At 37.4% G+C, this 19,673-nt stretch overlaps 1 protein-coding gene across 1 annotated transcript; it reads right to left on the bottom strand.

The window, feature by feature from the left end:
* Nucleotides 1–15,096: 15,096 nt before the first annotated feature.
* On the bottom strand, nucleotides 15,097–19,221 carry LOC125230263 (CUE domain-containing protein 1). Its single transcript, XM_048135371.1, has 3 exons — nucleotides 18,562–19,221; nucleotides 16,317–16,606; nucleotides 15,097–15,916 (listed from the first exon to the last, which is right to left on the bottom strand). Exons 1-3 carry the CDS (start codon nucleotides 18,834–18,836, stop codon nucleotides 15,750–15,752), a joined length of 732 nt encoding a protein of 243 aa, XP_047991328.1. The 5' UTR covers nucleotides 18,837–19,221; the 3' UTR covers nucleotides 15,097–15,749.
* Nucleotides 19,222–19,673: the final 452 nt, after the last annotated feature.

Genomic DNA, 19,673 nt, shown 5'->3' on the forward strand with positions numbered 1-19,673 from the left:
GCTTCTTGTAAAACTAGTCTTTATTAGTTGTAAAAAAAACTGAATTTTCATCGCTTCTCATAATGATAGATCTGAATAGATTTACGTTTTTTTATATTATAAAATATTTATCTCTGAGTTAAACACACTTTCAAGTTCTTAGCATTGTAATACTGCTACATTTGGCGTGGCGTGGATTGATGAATGACATTCAATTAAAACGTTTTTACTTTATTTCAATTGCATTTTAATGGATCAATTTTTATTACTCGGATCGGATCGCAGCTCACAGAATCTCAGAAACGTGTAAAACAATAGTTTTCATTATGCGAATTTTGCGAAAGTGAGTCAAATACCCACAGCACGATATGGATCTCAACAATAGTGCTCGCGCTCTTGACCGGTTCTTGTTATATGAAACTGATACGTGATCGCATCTCGTGCGGCGCGCCGGCATATGCAAATGGTTGAATGCATAGGAAGTCCCCCACCCGATGCAGCCTTCACCGCCAATATGTACGGTAAACAACTCAAGTTCCTTATTCAACAACGTTGACACCCATATTTAAAGTTAACTTTTGCGCCAGTGTTTTATTTTATGTGCTAGCTGTATCTACTGGAACGAACGCATGATAATGTTAAACAGAAACTCATTAGATATTCATTTTTATCGTGGCGCGGTGGCCATATAGAGGACTTTGAAAATTTCTCCATAAAACACTTTAGATAGATATCTTTATGTTATGTTTACGCCAGATATTTTGGAGGAACTTTAAGAGGCCGTTGAATCCATAAATATTTTCATGATGTTGATTGTTGAGGTTACATGAACTGTGTATGCAAAAGTTTATTTTAGTCTCACAGTTTTATCAGAGTTGTTATATATTACCTCGCTGCAAGCTGACATACGCACTGACATGCTTATCCTGAAAAACAAGTTCACATACAAAGTGGCTAGGAGGCAGGGCTCCGTGACGTGATAAAACGCTGACGCGTCTAGATGGATGGCTCCATTTCGTCCTAGTCATATGTACTTTCATTACTTACCAAGTCTTTAAACCAGGCTAGCCAGTGTATCTGTGACCACGATGTTCATAACACATGATCCTAATGGTAGTAAAGTTATACTGGTTCATTAGTGTTTGCCTCGCTGCTCGGATAGAATAATATCTCTGGGTATAGGCGTTGTTGTCTGCTGAGGCCCATAAACCACCGCCCTGGGAAGGGTACTAAATGCCCTATCGTTGTCTCGTGGACAGGAGAATAAATCGCGTCTACAAAGCGTTAAGCTGTTAGCAAATTACAAGCCATGTTCTCGACTCCTTTGTGAACGTAAATTACCAATCACCAATATGCTACGTTCTAACAGCTTAGTTTCCTTTTTGAGCAAAAATGTCTAAATGTAGGTAACTAACAGAAGAAACTGAGGCAAACGAAATAATCCCACAAGTCTTCTGTTTTTTGTTTTACTTACAAGTACAATTAGTTATGTGATTTGCTATAGGAATGAGAACAGTGTCATAATCATAATAACACTTTTCTTACTAAATAGGACTGATTACGATACCTTATTATTGTGCCTTCTGCTAATTCAAATATCTGCCATGACACGGTGATGTAACTACGAGCCGTGCGACTTTGCGATGGGAATACATTATTTAATTATTCTTATTACATTCCATAGATACAATCAACTAAATTAAATGTCTGGAACGCTACGCTATTGTGTAAGTTACACTTATTTTTTTTAAAGGTTTTTTCCCAAGGTAACGAAAGTTTCAGAAAAAATATTTTCAACTGTTCCAAATTTGAGAATATTCATAACCATTTCAAAGGAAAATGTCTATGCTAGCTGTTTGGAAAATTATACTTGGGTATATAGTCGCAGACCCACTAGCAAATTAATCAACGTAAACGAGTTGTAATCGAGATAATGCAACATTTAACTCCAGCAGCCAATCTTACTTAACTATCTTCAATCTAATTTTATCGAGATAGCAACTATTCTATCCAATAGACTTGTTACTTTATACTTACTCCTATCATTCCGAACTAGAATTAATACCTTCCTTTTAATGTATGTTAATACTGATTCAACTGGAATTAAGATTGTAAATGAAAGGAGATGAACCAGCTTTCAGGATACTAATCGCAAATAACAAGTTTGATTAGGTGGGTGCTGATGGGTACTGTACTCAGGGATCGGAACCCGTTCCCAAATACCATTTGATATCGTTCTTAAACCGTTACCTATAAATTTTGTTCAATGGGAACAAAATAATTTCGGTTACGGTTCTTATATCGTTCCCTAAACGAACGGTTCATTATAAATTTTGTTCAGTGGGAACAAAATAATTTCGGTTTCGGTTCTTATTTCGTTCCCTCAAAGAACAGTTCCTTACAGTAACGTTTAAATGAACGAACAGAATTTTAGCGTTCCTAAAACCAATATTATTTCGTTCCGAGCCGCGCGGGAGTAGGTATAGCGACTGTAGCGAGCGCCAGAGCCGAACGTTTTCGCCGACGCACGAGCCGCCTTTCGCTGTCTCTTTTTCACACGAAGTTCATGTATATTTCTGTTTCGGTTAGCCGGCCGGCCGCGGCCGGCAATGAAGGTGAAGGTAGGTTGTTTGTTTTGTTTACTTCATTTACTTGAGTTGCAACTTTCGGCGTATAAACAGCGAACGTGCAGTGATAGTGTATGCTTGATATTGAAACTATTAGGATAGGAAGAAACAGCATAGAATATACACCATGTATAAAGGGCGGCAAATTTTAAAATTGTAGGGCTCACCGGCCAATTGTCTTCATAAAACCTGTCTACTTAAAGTTTCACGTTAACGGAATCATTAAAGGATTAAGACGATACAGGAGGCAAGCACGAATTCAGATTTTTAGGTCTTTATCGCCGTCGCGTTGACGGGGGCGGAACCCACAGAGAGGCCCTGTATAGTAAAGTTGTGTGTGCGCGTGGCGCACGCACACAGACGCGTACGCCGGCGGCGCAAGTACTCGCGCTCGAGCCGACCGGCGCCCGCAATCGCTCTCTATAGTCTCTATCTATTATTTTTCTAGTTTTGGACTTCTGATTTGCGTATAGTTTTGGACTCCGTGAAGTATACTCGTACTGATTTGAATAGAATGCAAATTTGTCATATTTTAGGTATTCTAAATATTATTCCTTACCTTATACATAATGTAATTATCTTAAAAGGAATCATGATACCGAAATAAAGTTATTCGGTATGTAAAAAACTAAAGCCTTTTCGATGTCAAAAAGAAAGTTTAAAATAATTTTGTGATAAAGTAAATATTTTCTGAAAGGATTGGGTTATACCTAGGGATTGCAATAATATAAAATCCGGATTTTCGGATTATTTTTAGGGCAAAATCCGAACTCCGGATTAAATCCGGATTTTTTTAGTAACTAAAGCCTGACAAGTTTTTATTTGACCCTGGAAGAGTGTCGCTACAAATCGTTTTCATATGGCAATAATGTGCCGACGTCATGTATAATCGGGACAGCGAGTACTGGGTTTCGTTTCGCGTTAATATTTGTAGAAAATTAAAGCATGGTTTTAGAGAATGACAATTTAATAAGCTAGGTTTGAAGACTTGCTACTTCCACACAGCCTAAAATTCATGAAGCTTGTGCCTGTATCGAAGTCGTCGATGTTTATTTTCTTCTTATGTGGGACCTTGTTTTGTACTGGTGGCGATGATGAAACGGCCTCCTTATTTCTTTAAATATTTTTCACGGCAGAGCTAAATACAGACACCATAAATAAGAACAAAAAATATATTAAGCTAAATCGAAACCAACTAATCATTGCATGAGAACATTATTAGGGTGCCCGCCCCCTACACGTAAAGTGGGGAGAGATTTTTTTTTTCATTTCAACCCTGACGTGTGATATACCTATTGTTGGATAGGTATTAAAAAATGAATAGGGGTTTACTACTAACATTTTTTGATATTGTTAATTTTTTCGGAAATAATCGCTCGGAAATGTATGGGACATTTCAGAGGTAAACTTTTGTATGGGCTTTGTCAGTCCCGGTATCTATCGTCCTTGATATTAGGCAAGTCAATGTGCACCTCTAACGACTCTTACGCAGTGGCCATTGAGGCCAATCAATTAAAGGTGAGGAAACAGTCTCAGCTGTTGCCATTAGATTTGGTGAAAATAACATTGATCGCGTTGGATATGGTAAGTATGGTTAAGAAACTAAAGCCTGACCAGAAATATAAATAACTATTGTCAGGCAGGAGTGCGCTGTTATTCTGATGTATGGAGTGACAGTTCAGTATAGTATGATGACTATGAAGAAAATAGTTTTAATGAAATTCCGCTACATGGCGCGTAGTCATATATTTCTGGTCATGCTTTACATGTGTATAAAATAAAACAAAACTTATGAATCTTATGATATAATCTTTCCAGTAATTGCCTATGGGAAAATAACATTGTAGTTACCACTGGTAACAACTTAGTGGTAACTCTGACTAGTGGAATAACCCTTATTTTATAACGATATTTCACTAACGGTAACGAATGTACCAAAATATGATTGACTTTTACACTGAAGCTATAATTATGATAGAGTACACATAATCTTGATACACATTTAATAATATTTTTCTATTTTATTTTCGAGATCTTCTAAACAAGCCCGTAAATTCTCTTCGGGAACTTGTTCAACTTTTTTCTTATAACGACTGCAACTATATTACGCTTGCATGAATAAGGGCACATCGCGTCCGGTTCCGGTTCACTATAAATGGATTGCATGGGTTGTGCTCTCTCAAGGACTGCATCTTGGTCCTTAAAAACATTTAAAAACATATCACTATTACAAATTCACACAGATTAAGTAACACACATATTTATACAAATTAGTGCAGATTATATTTTATACAGCTTTCTCACACTATAAGCACTTACATCCAACTCAAGGTCATCAGAATCGCTTGGATATGGGGTAGTTTTTTCTCTATATATATTTTTTTGAAGGCTAGATCTTCATCATCTATGTCAAAGCTTTTATCTGCAATAAAAATATCTTATTTATTTTGCATAATGTACTTACATTTCTAGAAAATTATTACAATAAGTTACAAGCTTTTGAGAATTGGGCCCTTGGTGTATCTACATGGAATACACAACTGTAGTTGGCGAGTGTATTAGTGTCTACACTGTCTACAGACGACCAAACCGACCAAGGTCCAACAAGTACGGGATTGTAAGAGCGGGAGAGCTACGTCAACCGGGGTGGCTTTAGGAAAATTTGGGGTTACTTTGATGGTATTTGAACGGCTTTAAAATTAACATCATTCATTATTTACTGAAACTGTTCATGTAATTAGTAGATAGATAATAGATCAATAAATATTCTTGTAAATCTACCATAGAAAATCGCGAATTTACTTACAGTATGACTTTAAAACTAAATTTTCAAAGTCACCCCTGCGTTTTAAAGCCACCCCGGTTGACCGTATAAGGCTTTCTCATTTTTTTACAAATAACTGCGTCCCTAATTGACATATGTCGGTACGGTCGCCTGTAAGTACCTACTTTAGGAGTGACACCGAATAGGGCTTGTATTGTAATCCGGATATATCCGCTGATTTTGAAATTCGGATAATTTGCACGTTAAAATCCGGATTAAACGAATAATTCGAATATTGTGAATGACAGAAATACCATTGCAATTTTTAAGAAGCTCATTTGGAAAACAAATTTTAAAGTAAAATTAACACATTTACGATATTAAAGCGATTTATATCAAAAATTACTCCTTGAGTGGCACTACTACCTTATTTAATAATAGTCATACTAGTTATGAAAAGAAAGCTGCACTTTTGGATGGAAGCAAGTCGCTTTGCATGGTGATAGTAGACATCATAGTAAACGATTTTTTCCGAGGATATCGAAATTTCATCCCTTAACCTTTCGTATGCGTCTGTCAAAAAATTGTCATTAATATATTAGTCATAATAACTACATGTTAAAGTTGAAACAATATGGAGCAGATCTGCTCCTAAGCATACGAGAGGTTAAGAAGCCGAGCGTAGCGAGGTGTTTTATGAAAATGAAAAAAATTCTATCTTTTTATTGTATCGTCCGATTTTGACAAAACGTATCTCAAATGAAAGGTATTAATTTGTGTAATTAAAAAAAAATACAAAGAAAAAAAATTTAAAATAAAAGTAAGAAAAAAATAAAAAAGTAAATTTCCGTCTCGCACTGAATAACTTCAAAGAATGACAGACAAAATGTACAATGTCGATATACAAGTTTTTTTTTAATCGAAGACAGATAAATTTTTAGTTGAAAACTGAAGACCGCATCGAAATCAGATCAGCATTTTTTAAGATACAAGTTGCCAAAGTTGGGAAAGATCGCTTTATATGGCCACTTTGAAATTCCTTTGCCAGAAAGTCAGAAATAATATGTTTTTCGGACACAGAAAAATACATAGTAACAGTACACATCAAAATAAAATTAAAAATTCCGAGGATATTATAATTTTATCCCTTAGAACGACGAGCGTAGCGAGGTCGGTTACGAAAACCGAAAAAAAAATCTCATTTTTTTGTACGTCGTCCGATTTTGACAAAACATGTTTCATTTGAAAGGTATTACTTTATGTAACTTAAAAAAAATATTGAAAAAATTGGAAAAAAAATGTAAGATTTAAAAAAAAAACCTTAATTTTCGTATCACACTGAATAACCGCAAAAAACGGTAGACACGGTGTATAATTTCGATATATGATTTTTTTAAATTAAAGACAAATAAATGTATGATTATAAACTAAAAACCGAATCGAAATCGAATCAGTAGTTTTTAAGATGCAATTTGTCAAAGTTGGCTTAGTTTGTTTATATGGTCGTTTATAAATTCCTTAGCCAGAAAGTCAGAAACATTATATTTTTCTCACAGTTAAAAGTATGCATAGGTAATAGACATCATAATAAACAATTTTTTACGAGGATATAAAAAATTCATCCCTTGGAAAGCCGAGCGTAGCGATGTCTGTTACGAAAAACAAAAAAAAGGCAGTTTTTTTTATTGGATCGTCTTTGTAAGGGTTTCTAAGGAATGAAATTTTATATCCTTGTAAAAAAATGTTTATAATGATGTCTATTACCTATGCATACTTTTAACTGTAAGAAAAATATAATGTTTCTGACTTTCTGGCTAAGGAATTTATATTATAACTATTATAAGCGACCATATAAACAAACTAAGCCAACTTTGACAACTTGCATCTTAAAAACTACTGATTCGATTTCGATTCGGTTTTTAGTTTATAATCATGCATTTATTTGTCTTTAATTTAAAAAAATCATATATCGAAATTATACACCGTGTCTACCGTTTTTTGCGGTTATTCAGTGTGATACGAAAATTAAGGTTTTTTTTTTAAATCTTACATTTTTTTCCAATTTTTTTCAATATTTTTTTTAAGTTACATAAAGTAATACCTTTCAAATGAAACATGTTTTGTCAAAATCGGACGACGTACAAAAAAATGAGATTTTTTTTCGGTTTTCGTAACCGACCGTCGTTCTAAGGGATGAAATTATAATATCCTCGGAATTTTTAATTTTAGTTTGATGTGTACTGTTACTATGTATTTTTCTGTGTCAGAAAAACATGTTATTTCTGACTTTCTGGCAAAGGAATTTCAAAGTGGCCATATAAAGCGATCTTTCCCAACTTTGGCAACTTGTATCTTAAAAAATGCTGATCTGATTTCGATGCGGTCTTCAGTTTTCAACTAAAAATTTATCTGTCTTCGATTAAAAAAAAACTTGTATATCGACATTGTACATTTTGTCTGTCATTCTTTGAAGTTATTCAGTGCGAGACGGAAATTTACTTTTTTTATTTTTTTCTTACTTTTCTTTTAAATTTTTTTTCTTTGTATTTTTTTTAAATTACACAAATTAATACCTTTCATTTGAGATACGTTTTGTCAAAATCGGACGATACAATAAAAAGATAGAATTTTTTTCATTTTCATAAAACACCTCGCTACGCTCGGCTTCCTAAGAGATGAAATTTCGATATCCTCGGAAAAAATCGTTTACTATAATGTCTACTATCACCATGCAAAGCGGCTTGCTTCCATCCAAAAGTGCAGCTTTTGGCCAAAAATTCTCCATAACAAGTATGACTATAAGTAAATAAATAATAAACAAAAATATTGGGGGACATCTTACATAGATCAACCTAGCCCCAAACTAAGCAAAGCTTGTACTATGGGTGCTAGGCGACGATACGAATACATACTTATATAGATAAATACATACTTATATACACAGAAAACATCCAAGACTCAGGAACAAATATCTATGCTCATCACACAAATAAATGCCCTTACCGGGATTCGAATCCGCCGGGACCGCGGCTTAGCAGGCAGGGTTTTTTTCATGAATATTTGTGGATAATCTCATGTAAATGTATATCAATTTAACTCAATCAATCAAGTGACACTGAGTACCGTATCAAACGCTGCACTTTCATTATTGTTAGCATCCGAATACATTATAAATAAATAAATAAATTGCAAACAGAACTAAAACTGTTCAAATTTTCTGACAAAAAGAAGTCTTCTATGTATCCCGCGGCGGAAGACCTGTTTAGTATTGAACTGCAGAACAAGATGAAGTAGTTAAGCAGATACGCTTTTACATTTTATCCTTTCAAAATAGGTTGCAAGTGTTGCAACACCAAAACTTTTTCGCTGTATACGTAACGTAAGGCCCTCTGGCTAAGAACGTCTACCCGAGAGTCCCAAGTGTAACTGGAATGGAGTCACGAAGTCATCAAAGATAAGAGGTGAAAATTATTAGAGAGAAAGATCATTCAGCCTTGTTATTTAACAAAGCTAAATGGTGTTTGTAATATGTCATAGTTCTTTTTGCATTTGAATAAATCGGCAATGAAAACCTCGTAAATGCAATCTGATATTTAAACAAGGAGTAGGTAGGTAATACCTTTTTTAGGTAATATTCGATCTAAACGATCACAACATGACGTTTTGCCTCATATGGCAATCAGATTATGTCTCTAGCATTAAAATTCATTAATATCAAATATTAGTCAAAATTACATAAAAATAAAATCATATATCTTATGGGCAACTGAAGTCATTTCATAAAAACCGGCCAAGAGCGTGTCGGGCCACGCTCAGTGTAGGGTTCCGTAGTTTTCCGTATTTTTCTCAAAAACTACTGAACCTATCAAGTTCAAAACAATTTTCCTAGAAAGTATTTAAAAATATTTAAAAATATTTTAAGCGGGTTACTCACGTATTAAATTTCCTAGAAAGTCTTTATAAAGTTCTACTTTTGTGATTTTTTTCATATTTTTTAAATATATGGTTCAAAAGTTAGAGGGGGGGGGGACGCACTTTTTTTCCTTTAAGAGCGATTATTTCCGAAAATATTAATATTATCAAAAAACGATCTAAGTAAACCCTTATTCATTTTTAAATACCTATCCAACGATGTATCACACGTTGGGGTTGGAATGAAAAAAAAAATCTGCCCCCACTTTACATGTAGGGGTGGTACCCTAATAAAACATTTTTTTCCATTTTTTATTTTTGCACTTTGTTGGCGTGATTGATATACATATTGCTACCAAATTTCAGCTTTCTAGTGCTTACGGTTACTGAGATTATCCGCGGACGGACGGACGGACGGACGGACGGACGGACGGACGGACGGACGGACGGACGGACGGACGGACGGACGGACAGACAGACATGGCGAAGCTATAAGGGTTCCTAGTTGACTACGGAACCCTAAAAAAGGCAAGAATGAAATAACTAAGTAACCTGGTTAATTGTACGTACATATGGAATTAAAAGTGGATTATTAATTTTAATTTGATTAAAATAAGTAAAAAAGTACCTAATCTGCCCTACGAAAATCCGTTGCATATCATCGACAACTATATCGACAAATTCACAGCTCTCGGTCATGTCACCCAACATTCCTAACATTCTTTCCGCGTGCACGGAACTCGTGCGCGGACAGTAGGTGTTAGGTTTAACATTAAGGTTTCGAACAACAGCTCAAGCCTGATTATAAAATAACAATTTCCTACGACGTGTTTTTCGTATCGTAGTACATAATTATGTTACTAATTATGAGATTTATTAAATAAAATAAAAAATATTCGAAATATCCATTTTATCCGAATATCCGGATTTTCAAATATCGAGTCGAATCATCCGGATTTCGAATTGGACGGATAATTGCAAGCCCTAACACCGAACCACCGGGCAGAGTTTCAGTATTTAGGTTTATGAAGGTTTAGTATAGGTAAGTACTTACTCAGTGGCTCATTCTGTGCATCGATCAAGTCATAAATATCATCATTAGTGCCCCTTTCACTCGCAGCAGTATAAGAACATTGGATGAATTGGGATTCTTCGAGTTCTGGGACACGGGAGTGTTGAATACTAAAAACAATTTATTTTTGTGACTAATTGTGTTTTGTGTTTAAAGAACACATCTTAAGAAAGAATTGTTGGATACAGGCAACTATTAGTTGTTATAACTGCCTGCCTGATTAATAAATAATAAATAATAAATAAATAAATAATTGCACATTTCACATCTTTCATTGTGACGTTTTTAGACTAAGGGCCCGTTGCATCAACCACATTTGACACACACATCATCGTCACGCAGCAGACGCCTATGGAACTGTCCATACAATAAAATTTAACGAATGCTTTAACGGTGACAGACGGTTTGGTGCAACTGACCCTAAAGGTCCATTGTTGATAGTAGCTGATGTAATTTGTATGGTAATTGACTATCTACAGTACCAACGACACAATTAATGGGAAAGTAGTGTATATTGTACACACGCACACGCACACACACACACACACACACACACACACACACACACACACGCACACGCACACGCACACGCACACGCACACGCACACGCACACACACACACACACACACACACACACACACACACACACACACTGAGATGACCGTACCAAGGTCAAATAAGGACGCTCGCTCTTGCTAATAGCGGCGTCCCGTCCTTATTTGACCTTGGACTGTACGATTGCCTGTAAATAAATACTTAAGCGTCGAGACATTACTTAAATTTTAAAATCGGTAAAATTGAAAGCACTAAGTTAAAAGAAAAAAACTTACTTCATTGTGGTTGTGGTGCAGAATGTTTTCGACGTATTTGTTTCGTTCGACGCCACGTTTACTCACCGCTAGTCTCAAATCAAACTAAAGTTACTAAAGTGATGGCCGTGGCCGACACCGCTTGCACTGTTCGTTCAAATTCTTGGAAATAGAAAAACCGAAATAATTTCGTTCCTGCGAACTGTTCTTTAAAGAACGTATCATTTAATTCCGTTCCCGCGAACTGTTCTTTAAAGAACGTATCATTTAATTCTGTTCTTCGGAACAGTTCTCACTCATAAACGTTCGTTCACTGAACGAAAAAGAATACCGGTTAATGGAACCAGAAACGCTAAAGTAAAGTTCTCGGGTCAACGTACGGAACCGTTCCGAAAAAAATACCGGTATCCGATCCCTGAGTCTGTACTTACCTACCCACTGCACTTCGCTACAGGGTTTAATTGCTCCGAACCTAATCCTGATGTGCCTTTTCAAGAGTAGAACATTAGAAAACTATTCAATGAAATGCACTTTCTTGCTTATTTTATTTGGCTGTTTCAGTGTGGTAGAGGAGTAGGCACTCTTTTAGGTACGTACCTACTTAAGTTTTGATTAGTTACTGTTTTTCATCACAAACTATTTTTTTTACGGGCTTGATGCCTGATGTGAGACCTCAGCCATGCCTTGAACTTACGGAAGGAAAAACAGGGCCAATTTTTTAAGAACACACCAAGGTGTTGGCTAAGTAGCCAACGTAATATGTACGTCACACAAATCATACTTACGAAAGAAAAATCTGCTAACAATAGGTTAGAAATCCACGAGGCCCGTTAAATCTCCACTCATACGATTATGAATCACATCTAAAATTCATCTAAACAAGTGCGTTACCATTGCATATAACACCCGGCGAAGTGTTAATCATGTTGTCTTGTACTTGATATAGTGCTTCATATCTTCATATCGCTCACATCGCACTCGACTTTCCCGTTCCGCACCGTCGCGTCCATTGACGAGCTCTCTTCGCTATTACTCTCATGTGTAACCCCATTCACTCAACTGTGTAATCGCTTTGTATTGGAAAATTAATTTTCTGTTTATAAACAATGCAAGATACGCCATTTTGATGTAAGTAGGTATTGGATAATTGGTAAGGTATTGTTTTATTAGTCTTTAAACGAGTGAAAGGCGATGGATCGCCCCACAGCAGCGGTAGGTATATATGTTTGTTTAGTAAATACCGAAAATATTTATATGTCACAATGTACCTACTACATGTTCGTGTCGCAAAGTAGAATAAATGTTTTTAAGAGCTTCAACGTTGCGATGCGACCACCTAATGTGCGTCGAGGTAGGGAAAAGAGACAGGTACTTAAAAGAATTAGTTGTAATAGAGGCGGGATTTGCGATAATGAGATGTTTCCTGTAAGAATACAGGAAGGTAATTTCGCGTTAGGCTACCAGTATAAAGTCCCGTTCAATAAAAATATAAATATTCTAAACAACTTGGCAACTAATTAACTCGAGAAGGCGTGGAAATAAATAAAAACAAATTACATATAGAAATAACTTTTTATTTAAATTGCGTAACATTTTAACTTCCCTAGCTCAGTGACGGCCAGGGCCAAAGGCCGAGGCCGCTTTTCTTACCGCTTACCGAGTAGTCTCCTCAGTCAAATCAGTATACCTATGTATATAGAGTCAAGTCCAAGCTAAGTTCGTAGCGATTTTGACAGCCTCCAAAAAAGTCAACTTTGAAGAAGTTGGGACGTTTACTTAACCCTTTCATAGGCGTCAGGCGTGCTATCAAAATCGCTGCAAACTTAGATTGGTCTGAGTAATATTGTAGCCACCAACACACCACACATAATTTTTATTATAACAAATATCGTCTTGAGTAGGTACTCAGTGTGCTGGCTCGCCAAGGCAAGTACTTGGTAAGCCAAAAAGCCACGGATGGCTGCTCTTCTCTCACACGTTTATAGCATAATTCCCACAAACGCAGGACAGGCTATGAAGCTTCATATAAAATTGTAGTAACTACCTATACATGTTAATGCTGTTTTCTGTGTTGCTTTTACCGTTGATCAATTGTCGTAAATTTGATTGCTGTGGAAGGAGAGTTTCTACTTACTGTAGTCATAGTAACATAACTTTAAATCTAAAAAAACATAAATCTAACTTTGGAACGGAGACTAGAAATACACAACTACTTTATAAAAATAAGTGTTTAAAATATTAACTTACTGAAGTAATTTCGGTTCGAATCAAGAACAGAGGGCCTGCTTCGGACACCGAAAAAGCGAGCAGTCGAGCACCTTTCTTTGTCACACTAAATATTGAAGATGTTCGATATTCGTAGTAGGCCCTCAGAATCCACATTCGTGTGCGGGCTCGTAATGTTCTACGCTGTTACGAAATAGCTAATATTCTGGAATAAGTCATTAGTGGATTAGGAACGAAACCATATACTCTTGCGGCGACCGAACGGGCACAAGCAGGGATAATAGTCGATGCATATTTCGACGTTGCAATTTGTAGTTAGGCGCAGAATACACGGAGCGGTTTGGTGCCGTACTTGTTCAACTTGTTGCAAGATGAAGTGCAAATTGTTATGACGAAAATAAAACGTAAATCCAAAACTTATTCTCTTTTACGCAGTTACCCAGTCTAAAAGCTTTGTGTATAGAGTGCCCCTCTGGAAGCTGGTCAGAAGCTGAGAAATCCCTCGATTATTCTTCTGTGATCACATAATCCAGACACGCTATAAAATAAAGCAGCTCACGGAAATTCCTGCAAAGCGCGGCACCACAACCTTCCGTATGTTTCGTGCCTTAGGCTAACCGGGTGATCACCAAGATAGGCAACTAGAAATTGATCCTAACAAGAATTCGCTAACGGCATCTAAATTTGAAGACGTAAAAGATAGAGTAATCTACTTATCGAGGCTATTACAACAGTTATTTACATTATCTAACTATTATGTGAATAAATTTTATACAAAATTTCCTTATCAGCCTTTCTTTGGAGAGTGCTTTTCAGTCATTCTCCGTGTCGTCTTTAGTTTCATTTACCGTTTTACAAATAACAATCGTATCCACTTCTATTTAACAGAGTACAGACTACAGTCTTGTCTTCACCACTAATACGTAGCGCTACGTATCTTCTAGACTAGTGCTTGATGAGCGTTAACAATTCCTAATGTATTATGGTGTAAAAGTACTGAATTCTTTCGACAACGCATGAATTCTTTTACGGAGCAGCAATTTAGAATTTTAGATATTAATTTCTTGTTCATTTTACTAACTGAAACAGTTATAGTAAATAGTACGTGTAGTAGAGTCAAAGGGGTGTGTAATGATTGTTATAACTTTTTTTGTTATAGTAACATTTGATATAACAACATTTGGTATATATCTAGAGGGTATAATCACTCATTTGACATAATTAACATTTGGTATAACCACAAAATATCAACTTTTATTTTGTATAATCATTATTTCATATAACACTTATTTGTAATAACCGTGGTATGGTATAACTATCTATTGATATACGACTAGTATAATATAACTAGCAATCAGTATAAAACATTTCATGAATTAATTTTATTATTTTTTGAAGGGATCACAGTTCTAACCTAACCTAACCTACTTTTCTGATAGCAGTACGTATGTTTAAGGGTCACAGTTCTAACCTAACCTAACCTGTTTGTCTGGTAGCAGCGCGTTGTGTGTAAGGGTCACAGTTCTAACCTAATCTACTTTTCTGGTAAATGATGGATCTAATTTATTGTGCGATTCTAACTGGGCTTTAGAAAGAATTTGTGTTATACAATTTATTTATTATAGGAAATAAGCATTATATTCAAAGTATGTTATAGTAAATGTTATTCGAAAAAATGATCATTATATTAAATAAGAATTATACAATTTGTCAGTATATTATTTGTTGTTATATGATTCAATAATTATATCAAATGATCGTTATAACGACTAAAAATATATCAAAAAAAGTTATACCGATCGATACGCACCCGAGTCAAAGTACCTACCTAAGTACGCCTTTCAAGTCCTAGTCTAGTCGTTTCCAGAATCTCGAACAGAAAGGGACAGCGTTATGAATGCTCATTTGTACCAGATTCATGAGCACCCGTAACGTTTTAGGGCGTTTAGTCACATTGCTGCATAACACGAGGGTAAGGGTGCTTTTTCACGAGATATGCGCTACGTGGATTTGTTTGATATCCACCAGCTTAGTCGGACCCGTCCTCACGAGCGCTAAGCTATGTAGAACAATGAACATGAGAAACATGACTACATAGTGGATATCAAACATCCACGGCACGCATCTCTGGTAGAAATGCACCCTTACGAATTATTACATTTCAGTTTATTGCCATCCAAAACGACCGTCCAACTTCCTGCATCACATATCCATTTCATAAAATAGTAAGGAAATACAAGAAGATCTCCTATATGAAAGATATCGCTGCGTGGACACAACGCGCAGCAACTTCCATTCCATCGCACAGGCAAACTAAAAAGGCCCTAAAATCCCACCCGTTGTCGTACTGTGCAGTTAATTAAACCTTGTGTGGCCGGTGATGGTCTTCGTCGTCGCTGTGTTCCTCCTGCAGCAGCAGGCTGTCGGGCGGGCCGCGCGGGGGTGCGCGCGCGCTGCCTGAGCGCCGCGACGCGCCCGCGCCGCGGGAGAACATGCGCGACAGTTGTGCGAACTTCTTGCGCGATACTGCGAACATTGGGTTTCGATGAAAGGTACTATAATTTGAAAATTCGTACTCCGCGGTCCCGGTTTCGAATCCCGGTAAGGGCATTTATTTGTGCGATGAGCTTATTTATATTTGCTTCTGAGTCATGGATGTTTTCTATGTATATAAGTATTTGTATATTAATTTATATATGTATATCGTTATCTGAGTACCTGCAAAACAAGCCTTCTTGAGCTTACCGTGGGACTCAGTCAATCTGTGTAAGAATGTCCTATAATATTTATTTATTATTATTTATTTATTTATAAATAATGCCTGTGCGTTTCGGATTCATCCAGCAACATATTTTGATAGAGCTGCCAGTTGCCAATATTATTTAAATTAAAATAGACCCTCAAAGAAATAGACTAGACCACTCACATTTTCCCATATTCTTTAGCCGCTCCTTAAAATCTGCTTCGTCATCTGTTTTCGTCTTCCCCTGTTCACTATCCAGCGCCGCCATGAACTCCTGGTTCCACCTGAGCTCAGCCATGAACTCCTCGTTCTGCAGAAATGTGGCGATTCGGTCGTCGTCCATGTCTAAACTCAGGTCTATCCGCGCGTCAGTGCCAGGCGGTATGCGCAGGAACATGGGCGGTAAAGGCCCAAGCATTCGCGGTACCCATTTCCGCCGTACGGCTAGCGGTACTGAATCGTCGTCGATGTCTCTGAAATTGAATTTGGAGATGAAGCCAAACTGCAGTTATTTAGTAAGCTGCGATGTGTAACTACCTAAATACTAAAAAAAAAAAAAAAAAAATGTATTCGATAAATTATTGATCCAGATTCTATTCAATTTCAATACGGTTCGGTCTAAACGTACTTACCTAAATTAATGCACCGAGGCTAACGCTACTATGTCCAAAAATAAAATGATTAACCGACAGGGAAACCAATACATATTTTTGCATGATGGGCGATTTGTCAGGTATGATGATGGATTTATGGACGTGTAGAGATCATTGTTCATCTGACTCGTAACAATCGCGTTCTCTGGTCGCGTTTCTAGTCTCTAAAATTAATGCAGTTGCAAAACTATGGAAAGGTACCTATTATCAACCAAGTTTGAGTGCAACAGGTAACAGAAAATCCTACAAGTTATCTTCCAATTAAAAGCCGTTATAAATACATATACCCAAGGAGAGTAAAGAGGTCAAGTCAGTAAGTGCAGGCGGTCCAAACGTCGAATAAATATGGTAATGAAACGATAAGGAACGCAATTCGAGATATGATTGTTTTAATTGCCATTCCCTAGTACACAATCCACTGTGGGTGTGCACTACATCACATCGGACTGACTCACAGTATGACTCCCCTGTTCGGCTTGCCAACAATTCGCATAGCGCTTTGTTTTGTTTCTAGGTTCTAGGCTGTTTATATCCTGCAATGGATTGTTAGATATCTGAAACATTGTCTTGATGTTGGGCGATAATTTTGTAAGTCGGTAACTAGGTAATGATTTAGTGTTTTGTTTTGTGATCAGTTTAGTTCGATTGGCGATTAGGTACTTGATTTAGGTGCAATAAATTGCAATACTAATTTACTATTTTGGTATTTAACGTCGAAAAGTTTCGAGGCCAGGTAGGGTAGTATAATGGTAGTATTGTGTTGAGCAAGAAATATCGAGAACAATATCTTAATTGAAAGTTAGATTAGTTGTTACTTCTTACTACTCTACCTACTTGGTATTGTAGTTTTTAGCTAAGTTGTTTACCTATAAGAAGTCACCACTACCATCATTTAATACGTGTCTATGTATTTTACGACCATGTCGAGCCCACAGGTCATGATTAGATAAACTCACTATACCTACTGTCGTTGTCGAATACCTATTAATTAAAGTGCAACAGAAAATGCCGGAAAACGCAAAAGTTAACATGAACCGATCAAACAACCTTAAGTCAGTTCTGCATAATATCCTCATAATTATTTTAGCATAGAGCTCATAGAAACGGAGGCTAATTGCTAATACTGTTGCCCTAGCCAAGTGCTAATTGTGTCCAACCGCATCAGTCCCGGCTATGTAACGTTCCTAACGTAACATCATGAATATGATATGAACTTCGAACTCTGAATGAAAGATTTCGCTTGTCATGCTAACCTGTTGCACTACTGTAGTATTCCGAAATCTTGACTATTTTGCTAGGATTTTGGTATCTTTTTAAAAATCTAGTCTATTAGGTAACATACGTATTACTGGTTATATAGACGAGGCAGGTACTAAATTACTTAAAGGTAAATTAATAAAACATACATAATTAATAATGCAGTATTTTAGTCTTTCCAAAATGTTGACTAGTGGTAATATTGACTTGTGATATTTATCCTATCGACCCATGATTATGTCCGTCTTATGTGTTAACTGTATTTATTATCTCTGCAATATGGTTCATATCGCCACTAATTAACGAAATAATTTGGTATGTTGCGAAATATATTAGGTATAAAGATAGATAAGAAAAATTATAGGTATGTAGGTAGCCAAAATTAAAAAAGCGCATACCTATACCTAGCTTTGGTTCAAGTAATTTATGTTCCTCAAAAAATCTAAAATATTTGACTGGGATGTTGCTTTGCTTATTGAGGGTGTGTGTTCAGGTGAGGGTTTGTTGTTGTAACTTACACGAGTGCCGTGGTGTCGTTGTCTTCGCCGTTGCGCTGCGGGCGCGGGGCGCGGCGCGGCCTGCGCGGGCTCGCGCCCTCCACCCTCTCCATCTCCAGCCGCAGCCGCTCGTTCTGGTTGTCGGTGCTCATCGCCAGCAGCTGATCGATGGTGGCATCCACGGCGCCCTGGTTCGCGCGCAGCACTGCCTCGATCACGTCGTCGTCCATGTCCGGGAACATCGTCTTAAAATCCGTCATCGCCTGAGTGAACTCCAGCTGCATCGTGGACGCCATCGCGCCGGCTCGAACACGAGACGTCACGACCGCGCCGGTACAGCTGATGGGTGACGCAGAACTGCCGCAGTGCCGGGTGTCGGCGTGCGCTCAACGGCCATCCTAGCGGCCCGCCGGAAGCCGCCGGTGCCGGGTTCTTCGCGAATTTCTCGTACTTATTTATGTCTAGCCCTGAGAACGGCGCAGTGTACCGTACGGTACCATTATGTGCAATTTTCACTTTCGTCGTTTTCAGGTGCGCATTGCGCGTGCGCGAGGGGCGCGGGGCGCGTCAATATATAAATAGAGACGGCACGCGGCGCCGCGTCCCCGCCTGGCCGAGCCGCGGTGCACTCTGGACGATGCACGGGCGAATCTCGACCCTCCGCGCTGCCGCTTCGCGCATGTGCGAACAATGTTTGTAAATGTTCATTATCTCGACCTTTCAACGATGATAAGTGTACCACATAAAGGTGTCAGTTTAACCTTTACCGTGCCGGCACGAATTAAGTAGACAGTTTGGACTTGAGTTTAAGTAGGCCATAATCATAACTGGAATTAATTCCGAAAGGGCAGTTACCGAACATAGTAAAGTTCGAACACAATATGTCACCATGACCTGCGCGTATATACCGGGTGTCCTGAAATTAATTGACAATCTTCCCCTTTGTGTAGCAATTTAAGAGTAGTTGTAGGTATTTTACAGCGGTAATCCGCCGTATTACGTTACGTTACGAGTAGCCGTTTTGACAGGGCTGTTTCTAAATGCGACGGTTCAATGATCAGCCAAATTGTCAGGACGTTCGTTCTTCACTAAGGCGGTCTACGTTTAGCCTTATCTTATTTACTACTATTAAA

This window comes from Leguminivora glycinivorella, chromosome 10 (genome assembly GCF_023078275.1).
Source record: "Leguminivora glycinivorella isolate SPB_JAAS2020 chromosome 10, LegGlyc_1.1, whole genome shotgun sequence".
Classification (NCBI taxonomy): domain Eukaryota; kingdom Metazoa; phylum Arthropoda; class Insecta; order Lepidoptera; family Tortricidae; genus Leguminivora; species Leguminivora glycinivorella.

Coding starts and splice junctions, on each gene's coding strand:
- LOC125230263 (XM_048135371.1), bottom strand. CDS start 18,836: ATGGCGTCCACGATGCAGCTGGAGTTCACTCAGGCGATGACGGATTTT. Junction 16,607..18,561: donor AACGACACCACGGCACTCGT/GTAAGTTACAAC, acceptor ATTCAATTTCAG/AGACATCGACGACGATTCAG. Junction 15,917..16,316: donor GCTAAAGAATATGGGAAAAT/GTGAGTGGTCTA, acceptor CAATGTTCGCAG/TATCGCGCAAGAAGTTCGCA.